General features: G+C 38.3%; 2 protein-coding genes across 2 annotated transcripts in view; one reads left to right on the top strand and one right to left on the bottom strand.

The window, feature by feature from the left end:
• Nucleotides 1-20131, top strand: part of uxs1 (UDP-glucuronate decarboxylase 1) — a 57342-nt gene extending 37211 nt beyond the window's left edge. The window contains exons 10-15 of the mRNA XM_067603882.1: nt 5316-5435; nt 6688-6731; nt 13101-13161; nt 13306-13363; nt 15967-16070; nt 18192-20131. Coding sequence (XP_067459983.1) covers nt 5316-5435; nt 6688-6731; nt 13101-13161; nt 13306-13363; nt 15967-16070; nt 18192-18323 — 519 coding nt within the window. The 3' untranslated portion in view covers nt 18324-20131. The remainder of the gene's footprint in view (nt 1-5315; nt 5436-6687; nt 6732-13100; nt 13162-13305; nt 13364-15966; nt 16071-18191) is intronic.
• ecrg4a (ECRG4 augurin precursor a) lies at nt 19049-23794 on the bottom strand. The gene is made up of 4 exons (XM_067603883.1): nt 23593-23794; nt 21503-21553; nt 21239-21408; nt 19049-19557 (listed from the first exon to the last, which is right to left on the bottom strand). The coding sequence occupies exons 1-4, from the start codon at nt 23660-23662 to the stop codon at nt 19408-19410; spliced, it is 441 nt and encodes a 146-aa protein (XP_067459984.1). The 5' UTR covers nt 23663-23794; the 3' UTR covers nt 19049-19407.
• Between the last annotated feature and the right edge of the window lie 2177 nt (nt 23795-25971).

Genomic DNA, 25971 nt, shown 5'->3' on the forward strand with positions numbered 1-25971 from the left:
GAGTTTAACACTCGAAGGCTGGTTTTAAATTCATCTGCTGAAGGGATAAATTATCTCTGTGCTCTCCTTAAATCTCATTTGACAAGTGCAAGTACAAGCATGATTTGTGATATCACTACTAGCTTGAATCCAGTCATGTTCCAATGTGCAACTTACATAAGTGTGAAACCTGCAGTGAACATACAATGATAATGGACTTTTCAATGAAATAGGAGACATTGTGTCCAGCAGTTAAACATTTGAGATTAAATATATTTTAAGATTCATTTTGGATTTTTCAATGAGGGAGAGGGACATCATTTATTTTTTCATGTCTTAAAACATGTCTGGAGAACATCTTTTAAATAAGACTATAGAAGAGTTGTAACCACAAGGAAATAAACAGCAGCAGATAATTGTTGCTATGTAGTCATTATGTGACTATTTTTAGAAACAGCTGATCATAGCATCCTCTGTGTAATTGTAATAAATATAATAGGTTTATATTGTATTGTATAATATGTGTAGATGCTTTTCCCATCATTATACATTGAATCTCAGCTTCAGCATCTCCAACAAGCCTTCATGTGGTGAACATTGGTCTTATGTGCTCTTTCCAGTTGCCACTTAGTGGACTGGCTAGACTGGTGAAAGGATGTCTCAGTTATAAGCCTTCTCTTCCAGATGGAGGTTCACCTGTTAAAAGCAGTAACTCAATATACGTGCAAATGAAGGTGCTTCACAGACATCTAAAACACGAGATTAAGCATTTTAATGTGCATAGATTAAAGAGCAGAGAGATGCTGATGGTGTTGCTTTCTGAGGTTAATAACTGTGGAGTTGTTTTTTTATGGTAATGGTGTTGACTTGAGGTTGACTTGCCACATCATTTTGTACATCCAAGCTGCTTGCCAACATTCATCAGGGGAAATGGACTTGCTGCACATATTTTCTTATTAGTTTGCCGGTGTTAGATGCAACAGCTATTGCACTCATACATCTTCATTTACTACGTTAACATATGTCAGGCCATCCTTCCAAGCAGTTTAACCTGACTGCTATAACTACCGTCCACAGAGGGTAGATGACAACTTGCTCTGCAAGGGTGGCAAATGATGAAAAACACATCTTTGTGACATTCCAGTGACACAGATAAATATACACATACACTAGTCATTTAGGGGTTAAAGACAAGTATCACAGCCACAGCCATTTTTAATCTAATCAAATGGTATGTTCATGTCTCTAAGAAGGCGTCACACAAGTGTTAGGGTGGGAAACCTGCGGTTGATTGCATTGCTGGATGAAGTCGTATCAATTCCTAACATATCGTAATGTAAATCCATCACCCGCAGGGTTTCACACTTACTGTTATTTAAGGGGCACTTGTGCCATTCAGTTTAAAAAGTTCTTCAAAAATATACCTTATTCACATTACAAAGGAGCAAAGTGACTTTTTGATTTGATTTTTGGGAATTCTTTAGTAATCGGGACCACACAACAAACTGGGATATGCTTCACTAATGCAACTGTTTTCAATTTAGAGATTCTGCCCACAAACAGCCTGATTTTTTTTTTTTAGGCAGTTAAGGTTGTGGTTTGGTAGCATTTATCAAATCTGAGTTCAGTATCATCAGCTTGTCAAATCCAAAACCATTCATATCTCTCATTGAATATATTTAGATTTTACTTTAAATAACTAAAACTCAAAGATTCAGTTGAGATCTATTGCCTGAGAAGGCAGAAACATTTCAGTTTTTAGTGACAACCTAATCAAAGTTCACAAACTGTAGCTACAACCTGAGAATGTGATGAGCGGCGCAAGATATGAAATGTTGATTAAATACTAGGGTTGGGCAATCGTCTGTATGTCTGATATGTCTGTTTTCATATCGCCATATTGTCACTATCAGAGATTGGGATGCAGCCGGATGCTGTGGACAGTGGTGTGCAGAGCAAAGCTTATGTGAGCTGGCATGTGGAGACTGGAGCTGCAGATACAGTTTTGCCAGATTACACAGTGCAGTTGTCAAGATTGGCAGATAGAAAAGGGATCCAAACGGGTTGCTTTAAATTTAGGAGCAGGGTCACTTGCCTGATATACAGTGATCATCATCTCAGCATGCAGACATGCCACTCCAACAGAAACATCTCATGTAAATGCACAGTAGGGAGCAGATTTTAGATTTTATGTCCCATTACAATTTAGTTCCTTAAAATCTGCTGGGGAAAGAAATGCCGGGAAAAAAATAGTTGTCACTTCAATCATCGATAGCTGATCTGATCCACCAGTCGGCACAAGCCTTATTTTTCACAAGCTACATACTCCATGTATGTCAGGTCTTGAGTCAGAACTATTAAATTAAATTGATAAGCTTTAACTAATGATTATGGGAATTTAAGTTTAACTGGGAGACTCTGACTTCCCAAACTGACATGACACTATCTGCAAGATCACTTCACCAGTGAAGACTCCCTGCTCTGTTGGTCTTGTCAGAGTGCATAAATACACAGTCCACTCACGATCAGAGTTGTTTCTATAATAAGCGGGGTCAGACAGAGGACTACAAACACCAACGCTCAGAGAGCACATTAACCAGACAACAGCAAAGTGTCATACTGGCCTTTTTCAGGTTACTTACAGAATTAACTTTATTTGGCAGATCTGTTATCCTCAGAACTCAAAGTCACTTGCAGCAGTACATCTAAATAATTTCTCTAGCTTGCACTGTCATTTCACTCATACTTTAGAGCCCCGAACCCGCATGACCCTGGTTGTATGATGACATCTTTTCAGTTAGGGGTGCAACCATATCATGGTTTTGAGTCATGGATCAGATCATTTTTCGGATCAGCCAAAAAAAAAAAGGGGGGGAGGATAAATATAACTTTGCTTTCCATTTATTCTGTAAAACATGTTTAAGTAACACATAACACAATGTTTAAATAAAATCTTAAAATATATAAAACATTTAATACTCAGTTGTTAAACTAAAGTGCAATATAAGCTGTGATACCTTCTTCTTTTAAATATGGTAGTGAATGAAACAACAGCCTGTGTCCACATCATCAAAACTTGATGATAACTTACAAACACAAACACACGTCTCATCCTGCAGCTTAGCTTGTTGAACGAGCCACCAAACAAACATTCACTGGGGGAAAGTGCACCGCTAACGTCATTTAGCAGCTAGATAGCCAATTAGCTGCTCAGCTGCAGCACATTAAACAACACGTAAACATACCTGCAAATGTCACTTCAGACCCTGTTAGATGCTGGTTTGGTCGTTGCTCTTCAGAATCCCTCTTTGCGACACAGACAGTAAATTGGGCTGCTGATTGAACAAAACACGCAAATTGAAGTCATCAGCGTGTACTTGGAGAAATTGTAAATGACATTTTATTTTGCTAATTTTTAGAATTTATGTGTACTTGCCTTTCTAACTTTTATATCTCCTCTTCCACCTCTGCACATTTCAGTTCCAACATCTATTCAAACATCACAGGTGGCAACAGTACATTACAAAGAACAAGAACACGAATCTTGTGTTGTTGTCATGTCACACACACACACACACACACACACACACATGCAAACTTTTAGTCCCTGTATTTAGTGTCTGGAACTGTTCGGTGTAAAATCCCTATTTTCCAGTTATTAGCTTGATATCTGTTACTTGCATTTTTCTGTGCATTTGATTTTTCTTTTTCTTTTTATCCAAGTGCATGTGATGTGGGTCTCCCAGGAGGTGTCCAGTGGACAGTAATGTACTATATTTGGAAATTTCATGTGGAAATTTCATGTGGAAATTTCATGTTCCACATATTTTAAATTTAATTACCCTAAGGCAAAGTAGTTTACTTTTTAAATGTATTACATGCCAGTCACAGATCATTTGATACAATAACACTGACACAGTATACAGGATTTTTACACACACACACACACATATATATATATATATAATGTTACAATGTGCAGAAAACTCTGCACATTCTTCTATTGTGGCAGGCTGTACAGTTACAGAAATAGTAGGCAATATGATTAAAGTTACTGGAGAAAATTCATTAATTCAAGCTGTTGTTCTTGACATAGTGCCTTAAGCTGATTCTGATCTGTAATTAGTATTGCTGTCAACTTGTTCAGCAAGGTGTGTAGATTGTGATGTGTGTAAAAACTGAAGAAACGAACCAACCCCTCCATGTAAGTGTATAAATATACCTGTACACACACCATCTTTTTCATTTACAGTGGTTACTGTACTGCGTGTATGCGCACACACACACACACCTAAGACCTCTTCATCATGTTGTCCTCATTGTGTCTTTGTTCTTTACCGTACTGAATACACTTGATGGTTGTGTCCATTGAATTTCATGATCCACATTTTGAAGAGAACAATCTCCATAATTTTCATGTTTTTATTCATGTTATACAACCTAAGATGTGTGAACATCCCATCTGAGGTAGTGTGTATTGATGCATTAGTCTGACTGAACAAGGCCATGGATTTTTAAAAAGGGAGCCTTTTATATATCTGTGAGATCAGTGTGTGTATCCATGATGTTAATTTATTAATTCTTTGTGTGTCTGTGTGTGTGTGTGTGTGTGTGTGTGTGTGTGTGTGTGTGTGTGTGTGTGTGTGTGTGTGTGTGTGCTTGTCCGTGCTTGTCCATGCGTGTGTATGTGTAACTAATGAGGTCAATTTCATGTACATTCTTGCGTCATGCAGCTAATTTTACTTCCCATGCAAAGAATATTACTTCAACATTTAATGGTCAAAAGCCCCACATGTTGTGTCTGGTGTATTTTGCTTGCAAACAGTAGGAATGTTATACATGCTGCTAATATTTGATAGAGATGGTATCATATTCTTAACCTGTGCTGCACATTTGTGGCTGGGGACACATCAAAATCTGCTTATTTCTTACAACATGTAATAACTAATTTATTGGTGTCATCGGGATTATAGTAATTATCTCCACTAACTGCCATTTCTATGTTCAGGACATATTAATTTGTGTGTACATATCAATTCAAGGGCATGACTGACAAATTTCTGTGTATGAATACTAAAAAAAATTACCCTTATACCTGTTACATGTTATATTTCTCCTAAAGATAAATCAATACACTATGTAAACCACAAACAAAATGTAAAAAAAGTACGTTACAATAAACCAACAGAGCTTACAGAATTAAACACACACAATGAGTAAACAATGAAGGATAATAAGATAAATAATGGAAATAAAGATAAATGATAAAACCCAGGAACAACAAAATTCATAAATTACTAGTAAGTTCACCCACTTTGTTCTCTCTTTGCTCACAGGAAGGTGTAGAAGTGAGAGTGGCAAGAATCTTCAACACGTTTGGCTCCCGGATGCACATGAATGATGGACGCGTTGTCAGCAACTTCATCCTGCAGGCTCTACAGGGAGAACCTCTCACTGTATGAATTTTAACCTTTTACCGATCGTGTTCTTTTACCTTTGAGAAATACCCCTGCAGGCATCATACTCTTTGTTTTTCAGTGCTAGCAGCGTGAGAACATACACACTGGATTAGCCTCTGTGAGATGATGATTGATTACTTTTGCATGCATCTTAAAGGACAGGTTCATAATTTTTCAAGTCTTTCTTAAAACAATAGTCAGATGCCCAAATGAACGCTGAAAAATCATTTCTCCTGTTCATACTGAAGATTAGAAGATGCTTTCATAATGCACTGACAGTGTAAGTGATGGGGACAATGCCTCCTTCTGTGCAAAGATGTGGATGTTTTCTGAAGCTAATATGAAGCCAAAATCGTCAAATTAAGTAGATATCTTTCAACTTTACAATCTTTTTTAGTGCTAAAGTCTCTCTTTTTGTTAATATACTTCCACCGCAGCTCAACAGGGAAACACTGTCTGAGGAAACACAAAGAGGGAATTTGATGCTAAAAAGACTGTAAATGTGGCAGATATCCACTTGATATGACTAACTCAGACTACCGAACCCTCATATAAGCTTCAGATAAACTTTTAAATACATTTTTGCACAAAATGACTGTGTGGACACACTGTGGATTTTGTCCCCCATCACTTACACATATTTGAAGGAGATCTTTTAATAGTCAGTATGAACAGGAGTAATAATTACAGCTAGGAAAACCTCTTTCACTGTTTATGTTACCACCTGACTGTTGTCAGGTGGTAACATAAGATAGACGTGAAAAATTGTGAGCCTTTCCTTTAAATCACATAAAATCATGTTCATTTTTTTTGATTGAACATAACTGAAAGACACTTCAGTGTTCAGAATCTGGATGCAGGTGTGTTTTATGAGTTGTATTTGATATTTTTAAAAATGGTTTAAGAGCAATTGATTCTGATGCATAAAATTGAAAATAATGCAAGACTTCAAGAAGGGAAGTAGCAGTACTCTACATGACAATGTTCAAGATTTTTATTTAGATTTGGGTAAATGTAAACTTACCAATTTACAATTTTTACTGTACTTAATGCATTTTTACTGTTGCCTTGAGTATTGGAACATGATCAAGGCAACAGTAATCGATTGGACATTAACTAGTAATGAAAAAACTGCTCATTTTTTCAACTATGCAAAGTAGAAATGTATTTTTTGACACACATGGCAACACATATTCACCTTTATGTGTATTATGCAGGAATCATAACAAATCTTCTGTTGTCGTTCTAGGTATATGGTACTGGTTCCCAAACAAGAGCCTTTCAGTATGTAAGGTAAGAAGAGGAACATGTTTTGACTTGTCCCTTGAAATGCTTCCTTCTTCTGTTCAATCTGTAACTAAATATTTGTCACAGGGGATCTTAAACTCTTGGTGTCTACCCACCAATTAGAAAACAAATTAACAATACATTTACAATATAATTATTAATCAATAATATTAATTAAACGACATAATTAATAACAATTTTGTTATCTTATTACACAGAATATGTCGTGTTAGTTTAATTGTTTTTTTCATTAATTTAGTGGCGCCTCTCCACTGAGACCGGCTTGTAAAAACAGGGTGACATTTTATTCAGATGTAAAGTATATCAAAGGTGTGCATGAAGGTAGATGGTTACATGCACCAGTTTCAAGAGGCCAGACCTGAAGTCTTTGACTGTAGGTCTTTGAGCAGATAGTCAAGAATCTGGCTTTTGTTAGATTATGACTTGTAAGAACTCAAATGGTATTATGACTTTGAGGGTAGATTATGAATTATTATTGTATATGACTCAAATACTGTATTTGATTATTTGCCCAGCGACATAATTCATATAAGAGTATATATAATAATAGGGAAATAGTCCTTTCTGGCCAAACAAGAGAGGTCAAATGGAGTTATGATTGTTATTAGTCTTAATTATAATTTTACTAACACTACTGCTACGATTACTAAATACTACAACTACAACAACAATTACAAAACAAAGACACAGGAGTGAAAGAGGAAGCTGGTACACCGGGCTATTGCTAATGAATGATTGAATAGCAGATATCTATGGTGTTGTTGGTATCAGCGACCTGATAGATGAGATGACTGTTAGCTGAGAAGCAGTGAGTCAAATCAATGGTACAACAGCTTATTTGTTAATTTCCAGTTAAAGTGACTAATTATGAAAGTGTGAGAGAGATTTAAATAGTGGTTATCATTTGTTGTCTTTCTTGTATATATTATATGTTACAAATGTTGCTTTCAAGCTAAGGGGTCAATGTTTATTCTCAATTCAATGTGATATTAATGTCACTGTGACACTGTGGTGTAAGAAATCCTCCTCCTAGGCAAGTTGAACTCTTGAAATTGTTTCTATCTGAGGGTTTTCTGCTGACCTCTGGGGTTAGGAAGAGATATCTTTGCCTTAAGCCTGTTGTCTGAGAAACTGTGTGGATCATAAGGTACCTAGACGAGCTAAATTTGTAGGATGTCCTTGTTTGAAGTCATTGACCATTAGGTCTTTGTGAGATCATCCTACGACCATACTTGTTTGTAAGAAGGTGTAACAGTTTGTGGAAGTGTCCTTTTGGGGACCTGTCTGTTTTTAAGTTTGCTTCAGGAGAGGCATAAAGCTGTCTGGTTTGTGTTTGCGGTCTTTAGGGAAAAGGCCAGCTGAACAACATGCTTTCTCTCCTAAAAAACAAGATAATTGTATTTTTGCTTTGTACAGTGTCTACAACTGCTTCAACAACGAACAATATTAAATGCTTTCTAGTGTCTTTGTGTGTTTTTGAGTGACATTTCCATGACAAAAGCACCGGGGTTTAAGCAAGTTAATGGAGATTTTGTGAAATTACTTGCTGGAGTGGCTTCTTGCAGAGTATGGATTTGAATGTGCTGTGGTGAGTAGGCTGGAGTCTGGATCTGGATAGTTCCAATAGAGGAAAGCTCATTTTATAACAACCTACATTAAAAGCATAGGTTGTTATTCTTATATAGACAAGTGACAAATTAAAGGAAAAACCGGAATAAATAAATGGAGAAACATAACGAATACAGACGTTTCCACACAGGTGCACCGCATGGTACAATTAAAAGCAATCAACATCCAATCGTGCTCTGTGGCATGTATAACGTGCTGAGCATGTGTAGTTGATTCTGATATTGTATCAAGATGGCAAGAGGAAGATGCTTCATTGTTGGGGCACGGATAGTAGGAGCTTCAGTCACAAAGACTGCTCAACTGGCTCGTGTTTCAATAAGAACAGTAAATAAAGTGACATCTGCATTTAGATCTATGGAAGAGTCATCAGTAAATAGGATTGGAAGTTGTGGTCGACAGCGCACATTTGATGACCGTGATGCTCGTGCATTAGTGCAATATCTAAGGAACAACAGAAGAGCAACTCCTCTGTTGCTCTTCTGGTGACTAAGAATGTCAACGCAGGATGTGATCAGACTATCAGCAAGAACAATCCGTTGACTATTGCATAGAGAAGGATATTATAGTGTGGTTGCAGTGCATAAACCTCTCATTACAAAGATGAATGCACATTTGAGAGTTCAGTGGTGCAAAAGGCACTAGTCTACAGAGATGTGGAAAAAAAATGATATGGTCAGATGAGTCATCCTTCACCATATTCTCGACAAATGCTCAAGTGCATGTGTCGCGTACACCAAGAGAAGGATACAGGTCTGAATGCTTAACCCCTCCAGTTTTGCTGGCATGGTTTGTGTCCACTTGTCCCCTTAGAGGGAAGGGTCACTGCAAATCAATACAAAGTTGTTCTGAGTGATCACCTTTATCCTATGATGAATCATTTCTATCCTGATGGGAGTGGTCTCCTCCAGGATGACAATGCCCCCATCCATAGGGCACGAGGGGTCACTGAATGGTTTGATGAGTATGAAAATTATGTGAATCATATGCTGTGACCTTCACAGTCACCAGTTCTCAACCCAATTGAACACCAATGGGAGATTTTGGACCAGTGTGAGATAATGTTCTCCACCATAATCATCAAACACCAAATGAGGGAATATCTTTTTGAAGAATGGTGTTCATCCTTCCAGTAAAGTTCAGAGACTTGTAGAATCAATTCCATGGCACATTGAAGCTGTTCTGGCGGCACGTGGTGACCCAACACCTTACTAAGACATTAATTTGTCACCCGTCTATAACAGTTGCAGGATTTCTAATTTTGGATAGTAGATTTAGTATTTTGAGACAGAAAACAGCAGAATGGTATCAAAAATGATGATAGTGGTATCAGAGATGATGAAGTGGTGTTATTGGTACACTTGAGGACAGTGGAATAAAGGTGTAACTTAAGCAGTGCTATAGAGTGTTCTGGTGAATGTCTGTATTTTATTCATGCTTTCGTCGAACATTACCACAAAGGGTTTCTCACTAACGCTGCGTGATAGCTCTCTTTTAATGAAAGAGGAGATGCCATATTTGGTAACATAGGCGGTTTTTTATTTTCACCATAGCTGAATGACTTTGCATATTCTGAATCAGGGAACATAGCGGCAAAGATGCTACATATGTCATCATTCGATTTGAATGAGTACGGCCTGTTCACCGTGTGGAGAACCCACAGCACCTCAGCTGTAGGGCTGCTCGATTATGGCACAAATCATAATCACGATTATTTTGGTCAGAACTGAGATCATGATTATTTAACACGATTACTCACTGACTCAGAAATGCTTCCATTTTATTAAATGTATCAATCCACACAGACTCTGAGACACAGAGACCCCCCCAACGCTTTTTGAGCTCCCGGTCTATTTCTGTCGCATTTAGTGAAGCGTAATCTGCACAGACAGCTGTCTAAATCACACAAATATCCCGCTGTATATGTGTTTTGAACCTATTAACAGTATATGTTGATTGATCAAAGCTCCCAGTCTGTCTGTCAGCTGCCTGTTTGACTACAAGCAGATTCCCCTCATTCGCTATGGGGGGTGGGGAATTAAAATCAATGAATCAATAAATGCAAACACTGTTGATTTCTTCCTGCGGAGCTGACATGATAACTATTTTGGTTCAGTGAATTTCTGCTGTCAGTCAGCCTGGTGAAGGCAGTTTGTCCGGCCACTGTCCTCTCAGCTCTCCAGGAGCTGCTGCTGACAGACGGCCGGCTCTGTGGACAGAGACGCTGAACGTCTCGCTTACTATGTGGATTCCCAACCAGAATGAGTTAGGGCTTTTAAGGAGGAGCGAAAGCGCACTGCTGTAAAGGAAAGGGGTGCACTGGATTCATGACACAAGACGAGATCATCATTGCAAAACAGAATGCAGCACAATAATCTCGATTATCTTGTTTTTATAATTGTTGGAAGCCAAAATCGTAATTGAAAATAAAATTCGATTAATTGCCCAGCCCTACTCAGCTGTAGGGATGGGAATAGATTTTATTGATACCAATGCCATTATCAATTCTTCTTATCAGTCCAATTCTGCTTATCAATTCCCTCATCAATTCCTGATCAATTTTCTACGTGGAGAAAAAGTAGGCCTACACAGGTTTTCAGTGTCAACGCAACTGTTTTATTACCTCCACTGTTTATCAGTGACCTTGCATGCTGATGAATGTATGAAACATCACTGGTAGATAAGATAAATGGTCCGCAGCCAAAAGTTAACTGCATTAATGAATGAATGAATTAATTGAAAGCATCTTACAGTCTCCTTCCTGTATAAGAATAATAAAATGAGGGGGAGGAGGAGTGCTCCACTGTGACGTTATATCTCCAGCAGTGGAGAGCAGACTCTCTGCTGCACTGTTAGCTCCAGGGAAACCATCGTTGTACAGGATGCTGAGCAGGCGCAGGGTTTCTGAGGTGAAACAGACTGAGCACCGAGCTATTTTCTTCTTATTTTCAATGCTCTTTTTCTCACCTCAGAGTTGGTTCAAGTTGTTTAATGCTTCAGTGTGTGTTGGTCAGCTGGTCTCATCTTGTTTGTTACTGCTGAAGTCTTTTTCCGTCAACACCACATACCTGGGCATCAACAAGAGGTATTGATAAGCTTGGAGGCATACGATTCCAATGGATTGGACAATTTGGAACTGGTTCTCAATTGGAAACAGTTCTCGATTCCCATCCCTACGCAGTCCTTTGTGTCTCTGGTGGTGACACAAAACTGCTCAAGGCCGACTGCTGAGAAGTTGTGAGGGAGTCTGAACTTTCAGGTCTGCTACGTGCAAACAATGCAGGCATTAGCATAGCCCCATGACCACTAGTTGCCGCTGTGTACCGCTGGTGCTTTTGAGATCTCATGTGGGATTCAACGGCTTTTACCCCCATGGTCCCTAACATGAAGGTTTTTTGGCATAAAGTGCACCTGGCCTCATTTCCTTCTGGCTCCAACCGCCTCTGAAACTTATCTTCCTCCAACCATTTTTCATTAAACTTGCATCTCCCCATCTTGGCTCCTCCCTATCTGGCAACCACGACTGTCGACAACAAAAAGATGACACGCAGCCAGACGTCAACATCTGTAGTTAGCTAATGTAATGTAACATAAATCTTCTATAAATGGCAGAGTCTCTCATTGCCTTAATACTACGGTTTTACGGTAGGCCACTGTGCATGACAATTTTCCCATCAGCCTTTAACGCACCATCTGCAAATTTATGGTAAATTTAATTTAAGACCCTATTTTTTCGCTGATTTTACTTTAAGACCTTTTTAAGAGTTTTTAAGGAGCCGCAGGAACCCTAGCCATACATAGCCCTACCATAAATTATACATTTATGAAGGTTATAATTTTAGAGAGCTGTGGAATTGAATTTAATTGGGGGTTTTTTTTGAGGTTGCAGTTTGTGGTGCTTTTGACTTTATTGTCTTATACTGAGAGTTTCTAATACAGTATTTAGTCTGTTCTCATCGATGCATATTGGGTGGAGCATACATCTTTCAGTATAAAGACGTATATATGCAAATATGCATGCATGCAAATTCGACATTTTGGAGATGATAGAGCTCACTGATGTGGTAAATAGTGCCGTAAAATGAATATTTGATTTTTATAGTAAACCTGCAGCCACTATTTCCTGACCTGTGGAAGGAGAGGTAGCCCTTCATATCATTATCTCTGTTTGCATGTGCTGGCTAATGTCAATGTCTGATGAATATTGACAGGAATGTACTAATGAATGGTACGTGTGTGTATCATTATGGGCAACATGTGGTGCGAGCTGGGAAAACAAGGCAAGATGTACTCTTTAATTGGTCTTTATTTTGATTTCTCTGCTAGGCTGTATATCAATAATTTATGAATTTTGTTGCAGACATCAAAGTGTTTGAACAGTTATGAAAATTATAAGATTTTCCTTTGTAGTATTGTTTAAAAATGTATGTGCTACGTTCTGGTTCTGGTTTATTTTAATTTGCTGTGTCATGTAAGCCCAGTAGGACATAGTTTAAAAAACACTTTGTTCCATGATGATGATATATTGAATGGAAAAGCAGTATTGAAACAAGTATGGGTTTATGTCAGCTGACATAGTACACATTGCACTATGTTATCATGAACAAATCAGTGCATGGAAAGTTATCAGGTAGTGTCCTTCATACAAAGCAAGACTACACAAAGGAATTTTAAAAGAAGAGAATCTACATTAAATGTATTTGCTTCTGTTTCTGATTTGTCCCCCAGCGATCTGGTGAATGGCCTGGTGTTGTTGATGAACAGTAATATCAGCAGTCCAGTCAATCTGGTGAGTTTGTCATACTCAGCTGTGTTTCACAAATTGAAATAGAAAATGAACTCAGTTCAGGCAGACAATTTACTAGTGAGTCGATGTACGTGTCTGTCTCTTGTTAACACTAATTTGATGGAAGTTTACGGTACCTGTTTGCAGGGGAACCCAGAGGAACACACCATATTGGAGTTTGCTCGTCTCATCAAAAGTCTCGTTGGTAAGGTGTTGGATCGATTGAGATTTGTTGTCATTCTGTGTGTGTCTGCAAACTTCCCCCGCCATCTCAGTCCTGTCCAGTCAAGCCTTTACTTTCCTGCTTATCTCTTAATGTCTGTCTCCCATCATTGTCCTGTTGTCTGCCTTGTCTTACCTAGTCTTTCTTATGGTAGATTTATGCTTCTGCATCAAGATAGAAATCGATTTGAGTCTCAGTGTAGCATTCAACCCTTTTATTACTGTAGCAATGAATGTGCAGTACATTATCACACTGTGTCTTGCACTCATAATACTGTATACACAAAGTACAGTAATCCTATTCATTCTCGTGAATAAAGAGATGTTTGCTGTAAGAGAAAGTTTGCACTGGAAATGGCTTTACTAGATCACTAAATATAAATGTGTCTTTTAGTACAAAAATAAATATTATTGAGCTGTTAATTTGCTCTTGTTTTCACCGTGAAAGATCTCTACCGGCTTTGGAAACATGTAGGAGAAAACACAAGCAACCCAAGCTGACTAATTACATACTCCATAGCCACAGAGTGTAGTTGAGACTGACACAACACTCTGACACAGAAACATCAATCTGCCTTGAAGCATTTCTTCCCAACGATGCACTGTTTATGTTTTCATCAGCATTATTTTAAGTAGGAGTAAGAAGCTTATGGATCGCAATATCGGTCTGTCTGTTGGTTCGTCCACCACTTTGGTCCAGACTAATATATCTTGTCAGTTATTAGATGGATTGACAAGATATTTGGTTCAGACATTCATGATCCCAAGAGGATGAATCCTAGTGACTTTGGTGAACCCCTGACTTTTTCTCTAGCGCCACCATGAGGTTGATATATGTGGTGTAAAGTGAAATATCTACACAATTATCAAATGGATTGCCATGAAATTTACAACAGATATTCAAAGTCGCTAGAGGATACATCCTAACAACTTTGGTGATTCTTTGACTTCCTCTAGCACCACCATGAGGTTGACTTTTTATTTCTTTATTGAAATTTGTCAACTATTGGATGTATTGCTGTGAAATTTGGTACAACCAGTCATGAACTTTTCATCAAAATTTCATTTTGTCCAATACGTTGGTTTATGACCAAATACCTGCATAACTCATGACATTCCCAACAGTCTCAGCTATACTTTGTGTGCTCATTAGCAAGTATCAGCATGCTACCACGTTAAACCAACACAGTGAACATGGCAAACATTATCCCCTCTAAACATCAAATGCATGGCAGTGTCATTGTGAGCATGAGCACACTAATGGGAGAATGTAGTTTAAGTACAGCTTCAAAAAGCTGCTAGTATAGCTATAGACTCTTAGGGCCCTATTTAAATCATGCAAGCGCATCGACAAGTGCAAAGTGGTAGGTCTTGGGGGCATAGACTGTGTGGGCGTCCTCAAGTGCACCTGCTATTTTGGTTCATATACAGTATGTGTAGCAGTGGGAAGTGCTGGGGAAGGTGGAATAGAAATTGAAGGGTATGGTGATAAATAAATATGCTCTCAACCTGTCACATCACTGGTCTCTGTAAAGCTGTGCCAATCACAGTGATGCATGACAAAAGCTCAGCATTTGGAAAGATGTGAACACACAGCAACACAAATCTGTAGAAAGATACAGAGGGTGTGGCATTTTTAAGAGTTAATCATAGAACAAAAATGATAAATAATAATTAAAAATGTTGGTGAAGTCATTTATATGTTTGCATCAAACTGATGCTTTTTCAATTTTTAATTCTACTGTATTTCATATTATGAATGCATACATCATAATGTAATTGATGTGACAGCAATGTTGCACCATGTTGCATTTAAGGAATAGACGCCACTTTTGCTAAAAAAATTAAGTTGGAAAGGAGGCAATGGTGCACAAAGTTGATGAGCCCAGGTAATCTGATATCTTCCACATAAAAAGAATAGAGTTATAACCAACCAGTATGATTTCATGAAGGTTAACACATTGGTTGGCCGTGCGTAATGGCCCTGCGCTCGGAGGCTGCATTTCTCAAATCGAAGGCTGTAGATTTATCAACATAATTTTCCTGCTGCCTTCAGATGTTGCAGGGATTTAATGAACTGAAGGAGAAGGTTTTCATACAAAGTAAATGAGCTGTGAAAAACAGAGACTGTAAGAACCACTCATCAATTTATACATGAATGCAGACAGCTTTACAGATGTCAATGTTATTTTTTTATGCCGATTTAAATGCATCTACTGAACGGAGAATTTTTATTTACAAAAGTTTATTTACATTTTAAGCATTTTTCCATTACTGTTGTGCATTTGTTCCAAGTAAGATGCCAGCAAAGAGAAAAACAGATGTTGTTCTGAGACCTCTATTTTCAACGCAATGTCTAAGATCCAATTCCCACCAAAATATGAAGAACTGTGTACTACAAAAAATACAATAAGTGTCAGGGTGCTGCTAGCACTGGATATTTCTCTGCCACAAAAATAGAGCCCTTAAAACACCTAACATTGTATGTGTGTTTAATCATTAGTGCCTGTAAGGTGCCTGTAAGTTTTCATGCTCAGGCAAAGTTCACAATAACAATCTATCTTTCTTTCTCTCATACACACACAGTAAGCCGGAGTCAGATCCAGTTCCTTCCAGAGGCCCAGGACGACCCACAGAGGCGAAGACCTGACATCCGAAAAGCCAAGATGATGCTCGGCTGGGAGCCGGTGGTATGTGTGACACACAACAGACCCAGATGTTGACTTTTCTTAGATATTAGAATAATTATTCAACATTCCTTTGTCAGTATGTGACTTAGTATTCAAAGACTTAGTATTCCTCCAGCCTACTTTTTTATAAAGTACACGGTGATGTGTAAGATATTTATCTAATGTAATGAAGTGCAAAGCACAATAATGAACTGCATCAAGTTGTTTTAAGGTAGAACGAGTAGCATGAGAATAAAGGATTATCTCCGTAGTCAAACACAGACATGACGGTGCAAATCAATTCCTGTCCTCAAGACAAGAATATGCTTTATTCAGCACATTATGACACAGCCCTAGCTGATATTTTTTAAGTGTCAATGAAGCTCTCTAGTGAAACATACTGTATATTGATTTTTTTGTTTTTTAAAGGTGAATACAGCTTAATAATAATAATAATAATAATAATAATAATAATAATAATAATAATAATAATAATAATAATTTTATTTATGTAGCACTTTTCAAAAACAGGTTAAAAAGTGTTTTACAAAGACATAAAAACAAGAGAAATTACCAGAAGTACCAAAAGTAAAATTTTTATAGAAATAATGACAAGTGAGGTATGAATTACTAAAAGAGAAAGAAATTCTGGAAAAGTGCATTTTGAAGAAAGATTTAAAAGAAGAAACGGATCTAGCCTGCCTGATCTCCTCCAGCAGTTGACCCGCCCGAAAACCTGACTGAAATTTATCAAAGAGCCTGTTGCTATTCATATGAGCAGTAAGCTGTCCAGCAACTAGTTTTTCCAAGACCTGAGCCGGGAAGGGAAGTTTAGATATTGGGCAGAAGTTCATTCAAATGAATGGATCAAGAGATGGCTTTTTGAGAAGTGGTTGAACTGCAGAAGATTTGAAATTATCAGGCACTTGACCAGATAAATCACAAGGACAAATGGGGAGACTGAATGAAATATTTCTTTAAAGAAGTGATTTGGAAGAATGTCCAGTGAACAGGAGGATGATTCATTTTAGTAATGACATTGGTTAGATGCTTAGTAGTGACTGACTTAAATGCTGTTTTATAGCAAAGGTCAGAGAGAGTTTGAGATGGAGGGATAATTGCATTCCTCTTAACAGCTTGAACCTTATTAGAGAAAAATGATAAAAACTCTTAACATTTATCAAGTGAGGGCTCAGAGATGGCATTTTAAAAAATGCCAGGAGCAATATTGTCTAAAACATTTTGCCCCCATTGATGCCCCACTCCCCTTCCTGCAAGACATTTATAACACCCACCTCACCCGCAAAGCGACCACCATTGTGCGCGACGCCAGCCACCCCGCACACAGTCTGTTCAGCCTCCTGCCCTCAGGGAGAAGGTACCGAAGCCTCCGTGCCCGCTCCACCAGATTTCATACACCAGGCTGTCAGGAAGCTGAACTCTCTCCCCACCCTCCTACTCCCTCCTGGACACCTTGGACTCTGAACCCTGACCTTCAGAAACGGACTGTCTTTTGCACTACTCCTGCATAATATCATGCTGCTGCACTATTTGCACTATACAGGACAACATATATTTTATTTTTTAAATGTATTTATTATATATTTTATTTTATTTTTGGTATATGTCTATTTGTTGTGCACTTTATTGTCTTACTTCTCTTACTTTAATGTTGCCACCGCGGGATACTGAGAAACGTTTTCTCGATTCTTCTGTATGTTTGGCACATGTAAAGAATTGACAAATAAAAATCTTGAATCTTGAATCTTCTCTGCAAAGCAGGTTATTCAATAAACAACCAGAAGATAAAACCAGGTCCAGTGCAATGGTAGGGGAAACTCTGGGATCCAGTAGTACTCTAGATGAACAATACTTTCACAATTTATTAAAAAAAAGTTATCAGACGACTTAATGAATAACATAATATTAGACATTGTGCAGGTGTGTTTGGAGAGCAGTCTCTATCAATATCTTATCAATAACTGTGGATTACACTATTAGTTTATAAATGACATTTACAGCCAACATCTAATTTATATATTGTCAATTGATGTATCAGTCTAGCTATAATGCATAGTGTCTAATGTTTTTGTTTGAGTGGCAGTATTTTTATCTTGTACGTGTTGTGTCTTGTGTTGATAGGTGCCCCTGGAGGAAGGCTTGAACAAAACCATCCAGTACTTCAGCAGAGAACTGGAGCACCAGGCCAACAACCAGTACATCCCCAAACCTAAAGCCGCCCGCATGAAGAAAGGCCGACCCAGACACAACTGAGGTCGGGTCTCCCACCGCAGACTCTCCACACAACACAGAAGGATGTTAAGACTCCTCAGAGGACCCTTGAAAAGCAACTCTCTGAAACACACTGTTGAGTAGTGCACTTTGGGATATGATGTCTTTTCTTGAGAAGCAGAGATAACTTTTTCACTCTCTTTAAAAAGATGATGTCGCCTCGCGTTGGAGCAGCAGCTGCACTGTGGGCTTCCTCACCGGAGCATGTGTTGTTGGATGGACAAGACTGAATCAAAAACAGAAATTTAAGAGAAAAAAATCTCAAACTACATTTTTTGTGGATTTGTGCTTTTGCTATTTAAATCGCCAACCTCAGAATCATGCAAACAGCTTGTACTGTGCTTCAGTGCTTTTTTTTTTTTTAATAGTTTGATGGTACTTTGTCTCCGAAGATGAGCTAACTGACTTTGTTTTTCCATTGGATGTTTTGTCCTCTTATCAGTGGCTTGGCAGCACCCCGTTGGCTGTTCATGCAGCGCACTGCAGAACTGGATAAATCCTCCAGAAAGATAATCAATCATTACCTGTTTATCAGGACTGCATTGTGTTTTACTTTGTGAAATCTCATGTCAGGATGTGCATTATCAATTTCAGGTGAAGATGCTATTTTAATAAAATATTTCCAATATTTTGTGTATGATAAAATTAGGGAAGAAGACATTTGTGTGTATGTGACACATTTCTACAAAAACAGGGGACTCAGGCAATATGGAGCCAAGTATCTTTATTTTGTCAAGTGATAAGACAAGAATTTAATTATTTCATACAAATCAGCTGCCTCACAGCTTTACTTGTAGAGCAGAGGCAATGTTTAATGAGAGCAAAAACACATTTCTGTGTTTTCTAACCAGTATGTAAGGATGGTGAGAAAGAGTTGCAAGGGGGTTATACTTCTGGGTCTAACCAATTAAGACGAAGAAGCCAGAGCAGCTGTGGAGTACTTGGATGTTGACAGCCGTGTGACAGGTGTAAAACTACAGACTATCACGGGCTGTATTCTCTCAAAATGAAGACAGGAGGCTGATGAAGAAACAAACCCCTTCAACCACTGTGTGTGAGATTGGAGTTAATAGTAGTCATAGTTGACATTAGCCCCATGTCTGTAAGACGAAGTGTCACGCGGACCCATTGGGGCATTTTCATCATAGTGGTGCTGACGCCCTTGGTCATTGGCGCGTGCGTGGTCCATCCAGTACGATAGGTCAGCCTCCAGCCTCTGGTGAGGAAAAAACACCACAGACTTGTTAGGAAACTCAGCCTTAACAACGCAGATGATAAGGTGTCCACTTAGACTGTTGGCAGGCACAGCTGTGGCAAATAAACATGCATGAAAGGCAAACATTGAAAAGGCCAATGCTCTGACAGCTTTGACCTTTTAAGGAAGCATCAGCAAATGGCATACACTCTTAAGTGTCATGCATGCTGTTTGAGATATTGCTGTACTGGCTGAAACACAAATGCTTTCAGCTGTCAATAGTAGTGGTGGTAGGGGGTTATTTTGTGCATCCGTTCCTTACTGTCCCTGGTGAATTTGACATGGCAGCCACTGACCTGAAAGAAAACTCAAACTTGCTTTGTAAGTGCGGTTATATTTGTGTTTGAGAGGGAATTCATGTATTCAGCTCAACGTTTGTATTTATTCATTCAGTCAGACAGCGACATTGTGAGGAATTATTTTTCAGACATCAGATGAGAGTACAACTTACTCTACCTTTGTCACTCCACATTTTTATCCTTCACATGTCTGAGGTATATAAAATCCAGATAAAGTTTTTATCTGTTTTATCTTTTTTTGTGTTTTTATCTTTTTTTGTGTGTTTCGTATTTATGTTTTTTGTATGTTTTATCTTTTGTCAGGTTTAAAATCCAGTTTTTCTCAATAAAATGAAATGTTCATGACTAAATAAGTAAGTTTAAGTTTTGAAAAAACATCCTCAGATAACACTAAAATACTCAGCTAATCTGTTTCATAAGGATTGCAGGGCTGTAGTTTGATAAGATTTAGCTGACAGTTGCCTGGCAACACACACAACTTTCATCAGAGTCTGATTTAAATGTTGCTACGTTCTGATTGGTGCACAGTGTGGTGTCACCTTTTCCTACTGAGTCCTGCCCACTTTAAAACAGTGAGAACAGTACAGACAAAATATGGTTTTCATGCTTTTCAGGGTTTTTAATCGTTTAAAGTCAATGCTCATTATTAAACCTGGAGGGACTCTTTAAGGGTAACCCACCAATTTTACACATCAACGTCAATTTATTATTCAAAATTCAGCCTGTGAAAAGTTGTATGATGTCAACTGTGGCTCAGATTTATTAAAGAAATTTACGGCTCAGCGGTTGGAGTTTAGAGGGGAGGATCTAACAAAAGACACTTTGGAGTTGCATTACAGGAAGTGAAGGATCCAGTGTATTTGCAATTTCACCCATAAGAGGCACCAAAAGTCAGGAAATGTCTTGAGGAAAGGCCTCTGCTGCTTCATCTTTTACTGGTCTTTTGTGGTATGTCTCTCCAAAGTCCCCAACTTTATAACACTAAATCCTTTGAGTGGTCTTTTAAGGTAACATACAAGTGAGTCACATTAGGATATGGAAACTGATTTTTACAAAAATAATATTGGCAGCACATAATTTGAGAAATTTATGGTCAGTCTGATGTTGGAAAAAAGGTGAACAAAGCGTGAGGTCTTGGTAAGAGTGAGACTGATGACAGAAAGTTTGTGTCTGTAGTTTTAGTGTTTCTGTAATCTGTGTGTGAATGTGTGTGTTTCTGAAGCTCAACGGAAATCTTTTTACTCTAAAGTTAGGAACTCTATCTGCTTTTTAAAACATCTATCAGTGTTGTTTCTGTTGCAAGCCGTCATGAGTTCAAGGGTGAAACTCTGGTCAAAACTCACCTGCTCATCATAGCCCATGTACATGAACTGCATAATCCATTGCTGTACATCTGGTCTACTGCGATCCCAAATGTTCCTTTTGGTCCTGCTCAGCTTTGCCAGGAACTCTTGAGCCTTGGAAGGAGTGACGGCGACGGAGGACTTTGAGGAGACAGTACCAGCTCCTGCCACTGGATGGAGACACAATAAGGGCAGAAGAATGAAAGGGCACTTACCACAGGTGTTCATTGTATCAACTGTATGATAAAACTGTGTGAATATTACCATCTCTTCTCTTTAAGATCTTGTGCAAGCTGCTGCCGTCACTGGATACATCTGTGAAAAAGAGTCATCTGAGACTTAATGAGTAAAAGTTGTAGGTTTTTGCCAGTAAAGGGTAAGCAGAACATCTGAAGTTGCTTTTTAATTTGACAATTTTAAATAAGTTTGTTCAGTTTTGCTCAGTTTTCATTTATAGATGCAAATGTTAAGTTCCCAACTCACATCAAAGGAAACTAGCTAGTGGCCAATTTGCATTTAAATATACAGTATTTGTGATGACGTCTCCCTTCCTGATCGTCTCTCCCACTGGAGCAGCTACACTGTGTGACGAATGGTCATACACACAAAGTGTGCATTAATGAGGTATCCTGTCCCTTTTTGCACGTTGCAGTGGCATTTGATGGTTCTGTACAAACACCGACATTTTGGCCAGCATTTCCATAAGTCTAAGAGATTTTATTTCATCTGTTTTTCTGAAAAGCTGAAACATAATACTAATGTTTTCTTCTAAGCTAAATCTATACTATGCATCTCAGAATATGTACAGACATCCAGTCCATATCTAGAAGTAGAGTCTGTCTTTGCTTCAGCACAAACCATTTTCAGTGTGCAGTTGTACAGAGGTGGAACACAAGGATACCGTTGGAGAAAATTGCTTGCACATGTTTTTCTCCAGTTTGTCATGCAAATGAGCCTTGAACAACAGATTCCAGCAAAACTTTTCTCGTTTCAATGGCCACAGAGGGACTTTTTAATCTTTTCTCCTCCCTACATTCCCTCTGCAGTATGTCACTGCACAGTCGTCATTAAAAAGCAGTGATCCTCCTGACATCTGGATATTTAATGCATGTTAAAGTAACGTCAAACAAATGTCAGAGGGTAGAACAACACTGTAAATGATTAAGAGCTGTGAGAATGCTTTTTCAAAATGTGCATATGAAGGTTTCTTTCTAAGGAAGACAAATGTTTAACTAGTTATGGTTCACTTTTTGGAAAATACACCTATAGACAGCCCACTTTATATCTGGCATCCTCTGGTGTTTAAACAAAGAGGAAAAAAGACAAACAAATGTGTTAGAAAGTTGATGTAGTTGTGCCCACTGTGCATTTTTATTAATTTTATCAGAACAATAATTTGTTGTTCAGCGTTACGAGATGAGATGGAGATGCACAGTAGGCTGCTATCTGCACAGCTATGAAACTGTATTGACTCTGTGAGGTTATATCATAGCATATAGAGATTAAAAAAAAACACTGGGCCTTAAGTAGAGCCCTGTGGCACACATTTGGTACTGTGGGAATCAGGGGATTGATAACCAAACTTAATAAGAAAAAAAAAAAAAAGGATCTGTGAGGTATTTCCTGAAACAACTGGAATTGCAGTGCAATTCTGCAGCTGTGGTGACGGCACTGTGAACACCATGTAACAGACTTTGGGGTTATTACTATAGACCGGAAAGTTTTCAAGTTATTCTACCTCAGAAGGAATTAATTCTCAGCTGGTGAAAAGTGTATAAAAGCCTTTCTAAAGACAATAATATAGTGAGAGCTGTCTCAGTTAAGAGCCACTCCAGTATTATTGCTTGTTTTAGTCAATTTATTCCAGTTATTCTTTACAAGACTGCCAACTACTTTCCAAAACATGCCATTTGTTTTTAATAACAGTATAACTTTGACAGTAATAAAAGCAGACATGGTGTTCACTGTGATAGATTTCCCATCTCAAGTAAGTCTTGTGCATGTTCAGTTTCCCACCCGATTGAAATGAATAAAATAAGCTTGATTACATCCAAGCTTGTGAAATATATTCAAATATGTGCTATGTTTTGAAAAACAAAGTTGTCTGTCTTCAAACATTTTTTTAGACAGGCTCCTTTTTCCATTTTTCTGCAAGACATGCAGTTATTCATCTTTTTTTTTTTTTTTTTAACTGAAATTACTGTTAAAAAACCAGACTACCACAAAAATCTAGAAATGTATTCAAGGCCAGAGGATGAAGGACAGATGTATGTGGGTGAAAAAAGTGCAGCATGCATGATCAAAGCAGAGCGAAAAGAGACAAAACGCAACAAAAAGAAAAAGATTGAGCTCACCTCTAGTAGCCAACAGTGTCAGCAATGCAGCTAGCCCCATTAACCTCAAACAGAGTTTCTGGGAAGCCATCTTTCCCCAACCGGTCAGAGTCTTTACAGCTATGCATAAAGTGCTGCACAACCAGAGGGAAGAGTGGGCGGCAACCCAGACTTTCCAAGTGGAAACTGGCCTATGGCACTGGAATGTCGTTTACCTCCCTGCCTACAGAAACAAGACTGCAACCGAAAGATTTTCCACTCTTAAATGAATTTTCATGTGCGTCTCAGGTACTTTTCCAGGAAGAAAAAGCAGAATTCCCCTGTTACTGACTGTGGTTTGTAATGCAGAGAAGAGATATTCAGGATTTCAAAACACTGTAGTTCAGAATTTTTGAAGCAGTTTACTGCAGTAGAAATGTGTGATACAGAAGTGTGTACAATAATTCAAACTCTCTGGATTTTTTTATGCATGAACATACCCCAGTGGCAAGAGAGAAAGCCAGCAACCATTAAAAGACATAAGGATCTCTTTTTTTCTTCTTTTTTGAAACATCAGTCATTCAGCGTCCTGGTTGTATGAGAAGCTGAATGAGCTATTGCAATGTGTGATGCTGCAGAGGAAATTAGTTGCACTAATTGGAAATATTTAGTCTTTTACTGTATTTATCGTTTCAGAACTGAAACTCCAGCCAAAGCTGCCCCCTTGAGTTATTAAACCTGTAGCACAGGAAGATAACGCCACTCCTCCAAAGATGTCCTCTTGATACACAACCTAAGTCTGAATGAACATTAATGACATTAATTAAGTACTAGATTAATCATTTAATCAATTGGCAATAAATTATTTCACAAAATGTTGATCATCTGAATGATATTTTGTGTCTGATATGGTTTTTCAACAAAAAAGTTGGATTGCTACTACTAAGATCTACTCTTTCTGTTCTACATATAGTTCAAAGTTTAACTGCTGGATGAAAAATGTCTCCTATGTCACTGGAAAGTCCATTCTCAGTGTTTGTCCACTGGAGGCTTCAAGTTTTCACATCACTCTTGTAAACTGCATACTGGACCATGATTGGCTTCCGATTTATTATTGATCATTTGTTATTGTCACAAATCATGCTTGTATGTACACATCTTAAGTTTGGATTTAAGGCGAGCACAGAGAAGCAGATGGATGTGAAAACAGCCCTCTAGTGTCAAACTCTGCACATACATCATCCTGCACAGTGAGGCTCAAACGTCACAGTGAGGTTACAATGAACAAAACACATTTTTGAGTGGAAGGAAACTTTAAATCATTTTTCAAGCAAAACTGACAAATGATTAACTCTTTACAGCCTCTCAGATGAGAATATTTTCTGTTTTCTATGATAACAAAGTGCACATTTTTGGGGTTTGGACTTTTGGTCGGACAAAACAAGACATTTGTGGATGTTGGCTTGCATTCTGGGAAATTGTGAGGGGCGTTTTTCACTATTTTCTGATAATATATGTAACAAACACTTAATTGATAAATAGATTAATCAAGATAATAATCAGCAGATTAATCAATAATGAAAATCATTATTAGTCACAGCCCTAGCTAGACATTAATGACTGACTGGTGCGACTGTGTTTGTCAGTCATAACAGCCTCTCTGATAGCAGAATAAATGAAGGCAGTTACTTTATAGAGGTTTCATTCATACATTCTCATTTGACTGAACTTGAACTCTGAATACGATGAAGGTGTGTGTGTGTGTGTCAGAGAGGGAAAGCGTTTGGTTTGAGGCTACAAACAGTCTCTGTGTCTCTCACAGGTAGAGCTGGAATGCAGGAATCCAGAAGTTGGCAGACGACTGCACTTCTTTTATGATACATTTGGAGAGAACAGAACAAAATAAAGCACAAAAAAGCAAACGGTGCATGCTGAGGAAAGAGCAGAGGGGTAGTGGAATACATTTGAAGAAAAGAGTGAGGGTGAATTATGAAATCTTGCTTTCCTTATTTCCTCATTCAGGCTCTTCGTAATGTGGCTACATCCTCTTCACGAAGCCTGCATTTTTCCTGCTGCGTGCCCTCTCACACACATTCTGAGATGAATTGAACTGAACAGCCTGAGTCATGGCATGTTGTAAAGCTCATTGTAAGGCACAAGCCTCCGTTCTCAGTGCAGGCGTGCCTGTAGATATGATTTCCCCCTGTGTTTTTATTCATTCAAAGCATCAGACACCTCCGATAAGAAGCAGGCTGAGTTCCTGACTTCTACTTACAGTGTGTCTTATCAAAGGCTCACAGTCCTCAGGCAAACATTTCCATTGCGGATGGAAAACAAATTTACTAAAGGGAAAACAGATGTCTGTGGATTCAAATATTCTGAGTTTCAAAAATCTGTGCTTGAAAGTCTGAAAACACATAG

The sequence above is a fragment of the Thunnus thynnus genome, chromosome 11 (assembly GCF_963924715.1).
Source record: "Thunnus thynnus chromosome 11, fThuThy2.1, whole genome shotgun sequence".
NCBI lineage: Eukaryota > Metazoa > Chordata > Actinopteri > Scombriformes > Scombridae > Thunnus > Thunnus thynnus.